The sequence below is a fragment of the Cladophialophora immunda genome, assembly GCF_000835495.1.
Source record: "Cladophialophora immunda strain CBS 83496 unplaced genomic scaffold supercont1.1, whole genome shotgun sequence".
In the NCBI taxonomy this organism is placed as follows: Eukaryota; Fungi; Ascomycota; class Eurotiomycetes; order Chaetothyriales; family Herpotrichiellaceae; genus Cladophialophora; species Cladophialophora immunda.
This window is the reverse complement of record NW_015622541.1, coordinates 6,002,306-6,014,942: the sequence shown is the minus strand read 5'-3', so window position 1 is coordinate 6,014,942 and position 12,637 is coordinate 6,002,306. Positions and strand designations below refer to the sequence as shown.

The 12,637-nt window shown below is 54.6% G+C and overlaps 4 protein-coding genes and 1 non-coding gene across 5 annotated transcripts; 3 read left to right on the top strand and 2 right to left on the bottom strand.

Annotated features, from left to right (window-relative positions):
* The first annotated feature begins 55 nt into the window (after positions 1-55).
* Positions 56-1,405, top strand: PV07_01759 (uncharacterized protein). The gene is made up of 3 exons (XM_016388319.1): positions 56-398; positions 472-911; positions 973-1,405. The coding sequence occupies exons 1-3, from the start codon at positions 220-222 to the stop codon at positions 1,350-1,352; spliced, it is 999 nt and encodes a 332-aa protein (XP_016255247.1). The 5' UTR covers positions 56-219; the 3' UTR covers positions 1,353-1,405.
* Positions 1,406-1,441: 36 nt separating this feature from the next.
* On the bottom strand, positions 1,442-2,255 carry PV07_01758 (succinate dehydrogenase, cytochrome b556 subunit; the record flags this gene model as incomplete). The annotated part of the gene is made up of 3 exons (XM_016388318.1): positions 2,143-2,255; positions 1,965-2,061; positions 1,442-1,904 (listed from the first exon to the last, which is right to left on the bottom strand). The coding sequence occupies exons 1-3, from the start codon at positions 2,195-2,197 to the stop codon at positions 1,442-1,444; spliced, it is 615 nt and encodes a 204-aa protein (XP_016255246.1). The 5' UTR covers positions 2,198-2,255.
* Positions 2,256-2,361: 106 nt separating this feature from the next.
* On the top strand, positions 2,362-4,397 carry PV07_01757 (uncharacterized protein; the record flags this gene model as incomplete). The annotated part of the gene is made up of 3 exons (XM_016388317.1): positions 2,362-2,643; positions 2,730-2,788; positions 2,843-4,397. The coding sequence occupies 3 exons, from the start codon at positions 2,362-2,364 to the stop codon at positions 4,395-4,397; spliced, it is 1,896 nt and encodes a 631-aa protein (XP_016255245.1).
* Positions 4,398-4,665: 268 nt separating this feature from the next.
* Positions 4,666-7,432, bottom strand: PV07_01756 (uncharacterized protein; the record flags this gene model as incomplete). Its single annotated transcript, XM_016388316.1, has 4 exons — positions 4,666-5,020; positions 5,834-6,276; positions 6,323-7,198; positions 7,247-7,432. The coding sequence occupies 4 exons, from the start codon at positions 7,430-7,432 to the stop codon at positions 4,666-4,668; spliced, it is 1,860 nt and encodes a 619-aa protein (XP_016255244.1).
* A 4,582-nt stretch (positions 7,433-12,014) lies between these two features.
* Positions 12,015-12,097, top strand: PV07_01755. Its single transcript has one exon. It is a non-coding gene; the product is annotated as a tRNA-Arg (tRNA).
* The last annotated feature ends 540 nt before the right edge of the window (positions 12,098-12,637 follow it).

Below are 12,637 nucleotides of genomic sequence, written 5' to 3'. Positions count from 1 at the left end.
ATGCCGCGAAGATAAAGGCCTTAGCATGAAACTCTCCCGGCGTCCATCAGGCTCCCGCTGTCAGCACTGTCCTCAAATTGACTTGGTATACCTTCTCAAAGCGGAACGTTCCCGCCATCACCACGGAGTTGCGAGCTTCTCACATCTTTGCTACCGACTGAATCGAGGACGTCCATCTCCAGAACGTGATAGAACTGTCGACAATCGGAAACAACAGACATGGGAAGTGCAGCTCCTCCGACTCTGCGAGTGGCCGTGGCCCAGTACGAACCGGAATGGCTCGACTTGCCAGCCTCAGTCGCCAAAACATGTTCCATCATCGCCGAAGCCGCAAAGAAAGGTGCAAAGATCGTGGGCTTCTCAGAGGCATTCATCCCTGGCTATCCAGCATGGATATGGTGAGATTTCTACTCACGTACTCAACGAACCCCATCATCACAGCACATGTCCGTAACAGCTTGTATTACATAGGCATCGGCCGGTGGACCCGGCTCTGTCGACAAGATACATCCAGAACTCCCTCGCCGTAGACTCTGACGAGATGCGCACGATCCAGAATTGTGCGGCAAAGAACGGCGTCGTCGTGGCACTGGGCTTTTCTGAGAATGACAACAACTCCGTCTACATCGCCCAAGCCATCATCGACTCAGACGGGAAAATGCTGATGCACCGTCGCAAGCTGAAGCCTACGCACATGGAGCGCACCATCTTTGGCGACGCGTCTGGGAACAGCTTGATGAATGTGGTGGCCACCAAGGCCGGGAAGCGAGTGGGCAGTTTGGCTTGCTGGGAGCACTGTCAGCCCTTGTTGAAGTATCACACCGCGACACAGCGCGAGGACATTCACGTTGCAGGGTGGCCGCCCTTGAGCCCGCACGCAGGGCCGGAGCTGTGGTCCATGTCGAAGGAAGGTAAGTCAGCGTTCGACCTAGCCAGGATACGGCGCGCTTAGCTGATCCATCTCGCACACAGGCTGCCAGAATCTCTCCCAAACATACGCCATTGAGACACAGACGTTTGTTCTCCATGCGACCACCGTGTTGGGACCCAAGGGGATCGAACTGATGGGGACCGGCCAGGCCATGCTCATGAACAGCCCTGGTGGAGGCTACTCGTGCGTTGTTGGGCCCGACGGGCGGATTCTCTCAGAGCCGCTAGACGCCAAATCTGAGGGACTGGTGATTGCGGACCTCGACCCCAGCATGGCCATCATGGCGCGCAGCTTCCTGGACATTTGTGGCCACTACAGTCGGCCGGACCTGTTGTGGTTGGGGTGCGACACCCGGGAGAGGAAGCACAAAGTCGACACGCCTCGACCAAGCGCGGAGGAGAAGGCTGCGGGGGAGGATTAAGTAGCGAGTGAGTGTGAAACGAAAAGCCGTCGCAATTGTTGCTGCCATGTTCTGGAATTGATTTCGCCTTTCTTTCCTTGCCGTCTATCCTACCAAAAGATCAATCCCACCGTTCCCAGCACACTGACCCCCAACCCTATCCACCCACTGACCCACACCTGCCTATTCGACAGCATCATCCCCGTGTCCCAAATCAAGTGCCTCAGCCCGTGTACGAGGTGAAAGCAGAATGCAAACCCCCACACTCCCTTGATCGCCACCCTCACGCCGGCGGGCAGCGCCCCGAACCACGCCACCACGCTGTCCGTGTCCAGGTGCCAGCCTACGACCGGCGCGACGACGTACGCGGCCCCGAAGATGTAGATCGGCGCGGTGAGGAGCATGGCGCAGTTCCGCATCAGCGCGCCCGAGTACCACGTTATCTGCGGCTGGTAGATTGACAGGTGAGGGCTCACGGGCCGGGAGAGCCGCTGGGACGCCAGGTGTGCGGCGTGTTGTGACGGAGTGAGAGGTTTGATTTGAAGGGTGGTCTTGGATGTTGTGCTTGTTTGTCTGGACAGGAGAGGGCCGTTTAGTGTTTGGTTCGGTCTTTGCGGGAGAGGAATGGTATACCTTTTGGTCATCTGTACAGGTCTAGGCGGGCTCAATGCGAAGATGGCAGGATGGGAGGGAGTTGTGTTCAGAGCCCTCGGGCTCACAACGCCCACTCCTGCGGGTTCTGTCAGGCGTGAATCGGCCGAGACGCAATAGGATCATCATTGCCCGCACGGACAGGATACTCGGCACTTACTCGATATGCATTGACGACCAGACATCAGGGTTCGGAGGGACTTTGGACCTAACATCGCGGTCGTTCTGGGGCTCTGGGACTTTAGGTAGCGAGAATAGAATAGTGTTGATAACGGTATAGTCAGAGACGAAGCTCTTATGTATCTGTACCCAGCCCTGGTTCCTCGGATGTGGTGCCATTCTGCTCGTGTGGGGGGAATACTGCGCCAGCCTCGCCACCATGTTCCAATCAAGGGCTAGTGAGGCCGCGCCGCAAACTCTGCCGCCTGCGCAGCGAATCCTTGACCTTCCGACCGTGGCTCCGACACTCCACTTTCTCTCTGCTGCTTTTCCCTCCCTCACCTGTGCGCTCAGTGTACGGGGTACATGTGTCGCCAGTATCTACACTGCCGCATCAAGTCCGCGGACCGGGAATGAGAGCCCGATGCAGACAAGCGTGCGAGGCGTGTCGGGCGCGCAAGTCGCGCTGTCTCCCGGGCTCAAGCGACGAGACTTGCAAGAGGTTGGTCCACGCCCGTGACGGCCCTTTTCTCCCCCTTGGTCCTACTGGAGAGGCCCTTTCAGCGTCGCTGACCTCTCAGGTGCGAGATCTCTGGAGTCGTATGTGTGCCTCATGAAGCCATCAGGCGGACAGCCCCGCAGAAGAGGTAAGGAGGATGGGACACCGCGAAGAGCAGGGGACTTGGCTGATGCGGCATCAGGGTGAGAGGGCGGTTTGCTAGCGGCAATGGCAATATCCCAGTACGGGCTTGGGGCGTAACGGCGTTGAAGGAGGACGGTGATCAAGGCCACCGCCTCGGCGGTCCCTCAACGTCGGGAACAATACAGTCACCGTCGCCTGGCGTCCGAGATGCTTCGAATACTTTGGGCTGTATTCTGCTCACCGCGTTGGACGCCAGAGAGCCTTCGCCTGGCTGCTGGGTTGCATTGAGATCTGCATGTGCTCATCAATGCTCGATGTTTCTGGACCGCTACAGAGACATGGTCGAAGTGGTGCCCTTTGCCATCCAGCTACCGCCGGTTCCGCTGGATGATCTTCTGTCGTCCTCCCCCATCCTCCTCCTCGCCGCCATCCTCACAGGCAGCAGCTCTGACCCGGAGTTTGAAAAGCAGGCGGGCGAGGTATATCGCCACGTGCTCGCCCACCGGGTCATCGTCAGAGGACAGAAGAGCATGGAGCTCCTCCAGAGCCTGCTGACCTACATGTTGTGGTATCACCACCGCTTCGACCCCGAGACCCTCCAATACTACCAGCTCCTACAGCTCGCGAATGGCATGGTCGCCGATCTCGGGCTGCCCAGGAGATTTGCCAGAGACGGGGATTTCTCCACCCGCGCGGACGAAGACGTGAACGCCATTCGAGCGTTCTTGCTGTGCTTCTACCTCAACTGCGGCGGGGGTGTGCTGGGGTACGATCGGCCCGAGAACATGCGATGCATTGAGAGCTTGAGGAACGCCGCGAAATTGCTGGTCGAGCTGTCGCCAGGGTCTCTCGACAAGGAGGCCCCTGCGGTGGTCGAGCTGATGCACCTTGTCAGCCTGCACCGCGGCGATGGGAATCCGCCTGATCATCGTTTTATTCCATCGGAAGGTCTCGCCCAGTGGAGAGCTACAAACCTACAGTCCGAGACGTCGGTGACCTTGAGGTCGAGTTACCACTTCGTCGCGGCATACAGCGTCCTAAAGTCCCTGAGTTCGAAGGCCATGTCGGCCGAGGACATGGTCCTGTGCGTAGAGCACTTTGAGGCACTCCTATCCAACATCCTGGACCAAAGACTCAACTATATCGTTCGGCTGGGCATCGTCGAGTGGGCACATCTGATCACCACGTTCTTTCTGCTCGCTCGTCTGGATCGGTCGAAGACGCATGAACTGGGCGGAGCAGTCTCCCTAGGTCGTCCACCACTCACGCACCAACATGTCGGTCGTTTCCGAGCCCTGATGGCGAAGTTGGCGATGCAGGCCGGGACAGACGCGACCTCCGAGGCTCCCCATCTCATGAGCTGGCTCGACAAGATCTTGACTGCAGCGACGCAGCAGGCCAGCTCATCGCAAACATTTCAACATCTTGGTCAAAACGAGAGTGGCCACCGCCATGAGGAGTCGGCCTACGAGCTCGTCAACTCCTTCCTCGACGACGAGGGACGCGTGCGGGACCACGATCCAGGGGAGGCAGCTGCGCTGAGGAACCACGCGCGGCAGAGAGGCGAGGAAGACTTTTGGACCGACTTCATGTCCGACTGGCTGAATTGGTAGTACTGCTACACCTAGGTACAAAGTGACCCTCAATGCCCATCCTTTGACTTGGTCAAATTTTCGACTTCTTGCGTGCCGCGGCACGCCGAGGGTTTGGATTTTCACCAAGTCAAAGCCTTGACCACTGTGACCGCCCGTCTCCCCTTCGCGAACGAGCCTCGATATTGCAGACCCATACAGCACCCAAGCTCTCATGCCTTCAATTTTCCACGATGTTTCCCCTGTTTTTTCCTGTCACGTTTTGACCGCTCGTAACCATCGCTGTTGTTTACTCTGCCGTCGACGGTGCAGCTGCAACCACAGCGCGGCCAGAAGAGCCAACCTGTCCAGCAGCAGGATCACGTTCCGTCGTTTTCAACTCCAATCCATGAATCCTGGTGATCCGGCGCTTTTCATCGGCCGTCAATGTGGTCCAGTTCTCATTGTCGAGCGTGAACAAAGCCATAGACATGATGCCTTTACTGCAGGCGGCGGTGTAGTCCTCCGACGCCTGCTTCATTCTGTTAGACCATGTTTCCGCTTCTTCTCGTAGAGCCCGCAGCTCCTGTCCGATGCCACCGGCACCACCACCACCAGCAGCCTGTCCTTCTCGAACTTTCGCGACGGCGTCGGCCACCTCGGCCCTGAGAGTAAGATCACTTTCCACCGTGTAGCCCCCCCCGAGTGAACTACAGCTTATGTGCGGCGATGGACTTCTTGATGACGATGCGATAGAGACAAATACTCTCGGGACGAAATTGGGTGTACAGCTCTCGCAGCCTCGCGGGCGGCGACCAGGCCCGACCGGACCTGGAACTCGGCGAGGGCAGCAGATTATAGCGAAAGGATGGTCACCTCGTTGCTGTACTTGCAGCAGGTTCGGGCTTCAGATGAGAGAGAGATATGGGAGCTCTCTAGAATTTACAGTGGCCATTCTCCAGTACCATGTTGGTCGGCTCGAGCAGTATGTTGGTGAGATCTGTTCTCTTTACAGCCTCCCCAGCACCGCTCACACACACGTAACCCTTGCAATGCCTTTTGACTGTTGGCCCGTCTGGCATTCAGCAAGAGAAGAGGAGCTGAAAGTGTACTGAGGTATCCAGAATGGTCCTGGAATGGCTACAGCGTCGAACTGTCCTCCCAGATTGCTCCATCATCCTTTGCTTGAAAGCCTCGTCTCTTTGCAACTACGCCCGCCAAACGGTTATCACAGCCGTATTCATTATCTAGAGACACTCTGCACTCATACTCGCTTCGCGCCTTCCAGTATTCATCCAGATATAGGGTGGGTGCATCCACATTTTATCGATTGACGGCAACGCTGACCTAAGTCGTCCCATGAGCACAATTCCCCAAACTTGGTTCCAGCCTAGTATACTTAATCACGATGCCCTGTCAATCCGGCGATCGATATCTGTGTACTAGCGAATTTTCGAGCTGATATCTTCCTCTCAAACAACAGATCAAGCTCGGCAACCGTCCTATTTTTGGACTCTGGGATAACGAAATAGCTGAAAACCAGGCCGAGCCCACAAGCACCTCCCCAGAACCAGCCGGCCTGAGCCTGCCAGTTCCAAGCCGTCGAGTTGAGCATGTACGGTGTAATGACATTAGCACCAATGTTGATGACCGCGTAACTGCCTCTCGCTATTGCCACCGTCTTGCTACGCAGTAATGACGAAGGCATCTCCGATACCAAGGTGTACGACACTGCTCCAATCGTCGAATTGGCGACATACGACGACAAGAGCAGCAGCGCTCCAATGCCCCAAGCTTGTCCGGGTGATGGATGCGAAGCTTGAGCAATCCCCAGTGCGCCGATGATGCAGTACACAACAGTCAAACAGCTCAGGCCGATCAGAAAAAGCGTCCGTCTGCCGACGCGGAACATAAAAAACCACTATGCGGTCAGTCGGTCGTCGCTTACGTGACAATCTTAGACTCACCGATGATACAACTCCTGCGATTCCGATAGCATACACCACCATCGACATATTGAAGGCCTGATTCGTGGCCAGCCCAGCTTGCTGGAAGAAATAGGTTGCGTATGCTCGCAGTGTACTGCCCGAAATGACTTGCATGCAGTAGCATCCAATCACAATGATAGTCCTGCGAAGGTCTGTGCTCTTGAAACATGTGGCGAAGTGCGTCTCGTCCTTGAGTCGTCTTTCATGTTCGGTCGTGGCGCGGATCAAGGCCACATGCTTGTCAAGATCGAAGTTGACTGATGTCTTTGATGTCAGGCGTTTTACTGAAAGCTTGGCTTCATCGATGCGCCGTTGTCGAACAAGCCACCAAGGGCTCTCAGGCGCAAGAAAGGCACCGATCAGCAGCGGAAGTGGCCAAAAAAACTGTACAGCAAATGGTGCTCGGTATGCCCAAGGTGCAGACAGCTGCAAGGTTCCACGAAGAACGCCGCTTGCAATCAGTTGTCCGAAGAGCCAGCACAAATTGACGTAGCTCGTGAGATATGCGCGAAGACAGGTTGGCATGACTTCCATGGCGTAGACACAGGTGACGGTCTGAAACATGCCAAGAGGAATACCGATCAAGACTTGTCCCACTGCGAGAACTCCGAGACTCGAGGCGAAGAATTGGATGAAGATGAGAGGTATGACGACGGAAAGCGCAATCATCATGGTGAATCGAAAGCCAATCCTCTCGACCACATAGCCCGATAGCATGAGCCCAATGATTTGGCCAACATTCGAGCCATTGTTGAGGCCAGACTGCCACGGTGCAGATATCTGGTATTTGCCATTCGTTCGCAGTTCGCCGTATGCCTCGTTGAAGGCCGGTTGTGCGAACAAGGACCCAATCAACTGCACACAAGTCAGAAAGAGACATGGGCAGCGTGGTTCGGACTTAACCTTGAGGTCGTAGCCGTCCATGACTAGCGCTGTCGACATCATGACGCTCCACGCAACAGCCTTGGGATACAGCCTAACGGCTTCCAGAAGCTTCAGCTCATGTTCGTGATTTGTAGCATCTTCCACCTCGGCCATCAACGGCTGGCCCTGCTCGATAAACTTCTCATGACAACTCTGCTTTTCCATTGCGACTGCTGGGTTTTGTCGTGTTTAGCTCTGACGCGGCAGCCACGATCCTGGGTGGCTCAAGGCCATGTTAATATAGCTTGGGGGGCCATCAGCATCGTACCTCAAGCCCAAGGAGGCTTCGGGGACATTCCACATCTAATACAAGAGGCGTGCTCGAGCACCAAGTCACCATTGGAGTGTGTATAAGAATGGAAACTCGGAGTCTCGGTGGTAGATGTCTCCTCTTATCGCGTGCCGGTCAGTTATCTCTAAGCGGTGACGCCAAACTTGTTGCGGAGGAGACGTTCGAACTATACCTAATTTGCGTATCTCTTAGCTATCTCCAGCCGGCGGTGGAGTACGCTTGGCCCAGATGGAAGCGCCACGGGCTCTTTGCATCGGGACATAGTCTATCACCCTATTCAGTGGTAGCGTTCGCCATATGGCAAGGGAGTGTCCGTGGTTGCAGGATACTCGCTTATTGTCTCATGCTCGCGCCACGTAGGCGCAAGTTGCCCCGGTGGCTATAAAGAGGGGAGATTGCCATAGCCATTGTCGTCGATCGTACTCAGCGTAGCAGCCGATCTAAGCACAGCAAGAACCGCGTTAATCACTGAATATGTCAATCAGGACCGCCCTCAGGAGCATCGCCGTTGAATCTGACTCCCCTTGCAACGACCGGATTGAGCCAGTTCCGAAGCAAGACTTCCCACACGCAGACTATCCGCGATGGATTGGCCACAAGTTCAAGCCCGATGGCACTGTTCTACCATTTCCTGGCAATACCGTTATCTGCCATCTGCCCCTTCAGGCCCCGCTGTACCGATCACTGCTGGATTTCGAGGAAGACGTGAAGCAACAAGACTTCGCCAAACTCTTTGCCTTTCTACCGTCATCAAGCTGGCACATGACGATATTTGAGGGCGTCTCTGATCAAATCCGCAAAAGAGAATCGTGGCCTGGTGATTTGTCCTTGGATTGCAGCCTCGAGGCGTGCAACGAGCATGTTCGCAAGAGGATGGCGAGCTTTGCACTTCCGCATGGACCGCCATATAGGATGTATGTGGCAGGATGGGAGGCGCTCGATGACGGTATAGCTCTCAAAATGACCCCCAAGACCAAAGAAGAAGAGACAGGATTGCAAGACCTGCGAGACAACATTGCTGGACAGCTGGCGATGCAGCACCCCGGCCATGCGACATACTCTTTTCACATCAGCATTGCATATAGCTTGCGCTTGCTGGGCCTGGAGGATAAAACTCGCATCACATCATATCTTGATGGTTGGCTGTTGAGGTTACCAAGAGACGTCGAGCTCGGGGCTCCAGAGTATTGTACTTTCCATGATATGTATGCATTCAAGCAGGAATTCTACCTTGGCGCAGATCAGTAGTCATGCAGTCGAGCGTTGGAAAGAATCACGATCATTGTGTGGCGTGGTGTTTGACCTGTTCTTCGACTGCCCAATGCAAAGATCATGACGCGGAATGTGACTGCTGGCAAAGCCGGGACCATGTAATGACGGTCAGCGAAGGAACTCCGAAGGCCTCGGAACGGCGCTAGTAGCCCTGTGTAGATTACTTGAAGGTATATAGTCTGACGGTCCCCAGGACCTACAAGTAGTAGCATTCACCATGTTCCTCCATTGAGCCACACGAAGGCAAGCCCGTGTCATGTGACCTGAAACTCTCCCCGCCCAATCGGCGCCCACCAATCGGCCACGTCCCTTGAATGCCACTGGTAACCTCGCCTCGTCACTCATCTTCGTCTCCTTCCATCTCGCAACGTACGAATAATGGAAAGCCCAATGCTCCCATAGCTGCGCCTCAGCTTAGCATCGCAGCCCACAGACTCGTTACCTGCAAGGTATCCATGACAGACACGAGATGTGAACCGAGCAGAAAATTGCACCCAACTCTTGCCAGAGGTCGTACTCGCACAGGATGTCTGGCGTGCCGACGAAGCAAGCTGAAATGTGACGAGGATAAGCCCATATGCCGGCGATGTCAGAGGCTACAGCGAACGTGTTCCTACGTGCCTCGTTCGACACCTAGACACTGCTATGGAACTCCTCAGACTTATGCAACACTGTCTCTACAGCACACTCCCAGGCTAGCGGTGTCTCCTGCAAGCACAAGCCACTCGGTAGCCTCACCATCATTACTCCTACCCGACTATGCCGTCATACCCGCATCCCTTGCGCGAAATCCTGGGATCGCTGCGCTGGATCTCGACATACTGAACTCACCCCAAGCATTGTCTCTAATGACATCGCAGGACATCTATCTGTGCACCACCATTGACCGACTTGCAGCCACCGAAGCTTATGCACAACCTTCGTTCGACTATTTCCTCGACCATGTATCGGCGGCCACCATTTCTGTGATAGATGATCTGAACTGGCAAGAATTCAAAACCCAAACTACATGTCTTGGAAACCATCACAGGACGATCGCGGCTGCCATCTTAGCGGTGCAAGCACTCTACAAGGCGCTGAAACTGGGGGTGCCGGTGTCGAAAGCGGTCTATAGCCTGCACGATGCAGCTAGGGCTGCTTTTCGGACCATGCTAAGTAATGAAGCAGAACCGGTCACGCAGACACTTCATGTAGCCTTGCTATTAAGCCTGTTTGAAATGCTCGTGTTCGACGAGACGGGCTTGACACTGACAGACTCGGAAGTGTCGTTGCCTTTCGTGGAGAAATTGCAAGCAACTCACAATCTACTTGAGCCGCAGGATCTTAGGATATCGGCGTGGCTTAGATTACTGCATGCATCTGGACGCCGTGGCGGCAATCCTGGTCTCCTCTCAGAGAGCGTTCTCCGAAATCTTCCAGACCATGCAATGATACCATCAACACCACACACCGATCGAAAGCCACGGGAGTCGCTGTTGAGATACCTCGAAGCACCTTTGTTCGACTTCCACGTACATCTAGAAACAATTTCAACTCAAGTGGCAGACCTCAGCCACTATCATCGCTCTCGCATCACCCCCGCGGATCAGGACGAAGTGGCTCTCGAGATGCAATCTCTGAAGACTCGGCTGTACCAGCTATGGGTTCACCGACCTGATATCTGCCGTCTGGCTCCCACCAACATTCACGCATACTTTGCAGAAGAAATTGCTCGACCATTGATCACGGCCATCGGCATTGCGAACGCCGCGTATTACACTGAGATCATAGAGACTGGTCGAACGCTGTCCGATCCTCCTCTGGCGTCCTCCGAAGCCAAGTCGGCGATGGCAGAGATCAGAAAGATGGTCGAAGCGGCAGATGAGTGGAATATGTACAATGATCAAGGACATTTGAGTGCTGGCTACTTGCGTCCGCTGTTTCTGTATGCAATCGAGTCAATGCGCAAGGAAGACACATTATGGGCGGTGCAGAAGTTGCGAGAGATCAAGGACCCAATATGCCGCAGCGACTTGTTTGCCACCTTTGCGGACGGGCTGACGGAGGCGCAGAGGAGCAAAGGGAGACGTGTTACGACCAAGTTTTTCTGCCGACAGAACTATGGAATATCACCGCCCTTTTGTTGAAAGACATGTCCTGGTTGCAATAAGGCTCGTGCCGGTGATTTTCCTCCCTGGAAATACGCGTTGCCTCTTGTCGTTCTTGGGGGCTAAGTGCCGAAGGCACCGCGAACAAGTTTATCACTCCCTCGAGGGGGAGGCAATTGACATCGTGTATTAATGGTTTTCATGCTCAGGTCTGAAAGCGGAAACGGATTTGGGACAGGTTAAGATTCGCCGCTGAGTATAATGGTATCCACCGAGACGCATTTTGGTCGGGGGTGGGGGAGACCAAAGGATATCATGGGTTCTCATGATATCCTGAGGTATTCTCTAGTTTGCGCTAGGTCTTCGTCCTCTCACGAGTCATCATTACAACTTGCTCAATGTACGCTTGCTCAACCTCCACGCAAGCTTGAAAGTGTGATTATGCTTTGTGTGGGGTTTGGGAATCAGACCTTCGCACGAGAGAAAACCGATGATTGATCTTACGAGGCATTACGTTTGGAGACATGGTGTAAGGCGCTGTCTATTCTATTCTTGATAAAGGCACAATTCGACCTCGCTGCCGCGCTCCCCATCAGGCTCTTGCTGCAGCTGTCTCAAATAGTTTTCATATGCTCTGCCCTCGCCGGAGGCTGTCTCTATAATTTTTCCCATTAGACTCCGAGGCCGGCGGCGAGGTCGAATTGTGCCTTCAGCAGAGAATAGACGGCGCCTTACACCACGTCTCCAAACGTAATGCCTCGCAAGGGCATGCGCCAAAATCCTTTGGTCGTGCCAGCAGATGCCCGTACCACAGAGTCTCCTGTGGCACGGGCCCTGCAACTATCCGCAACTGAAGGTTTCGTCCGGGCATCCCATTCGCCACTCATAGAACGTAGCTTACTCCGCTCTCGGTTCTTTGCACGAATAACCAAGTAAGTAGCCAGGCGCTCAACTCCTCAGGCAGCTCACTTCACTGTCCCTCGGCCCGCCTGCCCCTCCTGTACCCTCCTTTCACCGCCCCCTCCTCCGCCCAATAAACACAAGGCCTTATACACAACCCACCAATTTTCTCTCACAAAATGACCCAGAGACTCTGGGCCGCGTGGCCTAATGGTTAAGGCGTTGGTTTTCGGTGATCACGTGCACCAAAGATTGGGAGTTCGAATCTTCCCGCGGTCGTATCATGTTCGAGGAGCTCTTTTTGTTACGGGAGAGTTTTTCTTTTTGGTCTCTGGGTTTTGTGTGTCGAGGTATCCTGCGCGGAGATAAGCCAGATTGGGAGGTGTGAGTCACGCTGGCACCGATTTAACTATTTTTTTCGTTGTTCTGCTTTTGCCGTTGAGAAGAAGCTGAAGCCGAAAGGCGAGATTTGCACTGCTCTGCAGCTTTTTCTTCGTATAGAATTGGGAACGTGGGTCTTGTGGAATCCACTCCAATCACGTGAAAGCGAGAAGTGGGGTACGTTACAAGTGGGGTAAATTACTTGAATTGGCTTGGCGTCAGATGGTGAGGGGGCACGAGACTATTGTCATAGAAGGACTATTGTACTTGCAATTGATATGAGGAATACAATGAACACCGGTCTGAGTGGCCAGTCCGAGCCTGTGCTCTTGTGGCCATCATTCACCTCGACACAGAGCTCTAGAGGATGGCTTGCAGGAGCAGCTCACTACGTGAAAGGCTCCCGCACAACTGAGTTCCCCGGGTACTGCTGTGATG

Coding starts and splice junctions, on each gene's coding strand:
- PV07_01759 (XM_016388319.1), top strand. CDS start 220: ATGGGAAGTGCAGCTCCTCCGACTCTGCGAGTGGCCGTGGCCCAGTAC. Junction 399..471: donor GGCTATCCAGCATGGATATG/GTGAGATTTCTA, acceptor TGTATTACATAG/GCATCGGCCGGTGGACCCGG. Junction 912..972: donor GTGGTCCATGTCGAAGGAAG/GTAAGTCAGCGT, acceptor TCTCGCACACAG/GCTGCCAGAATCTCTCCCAA.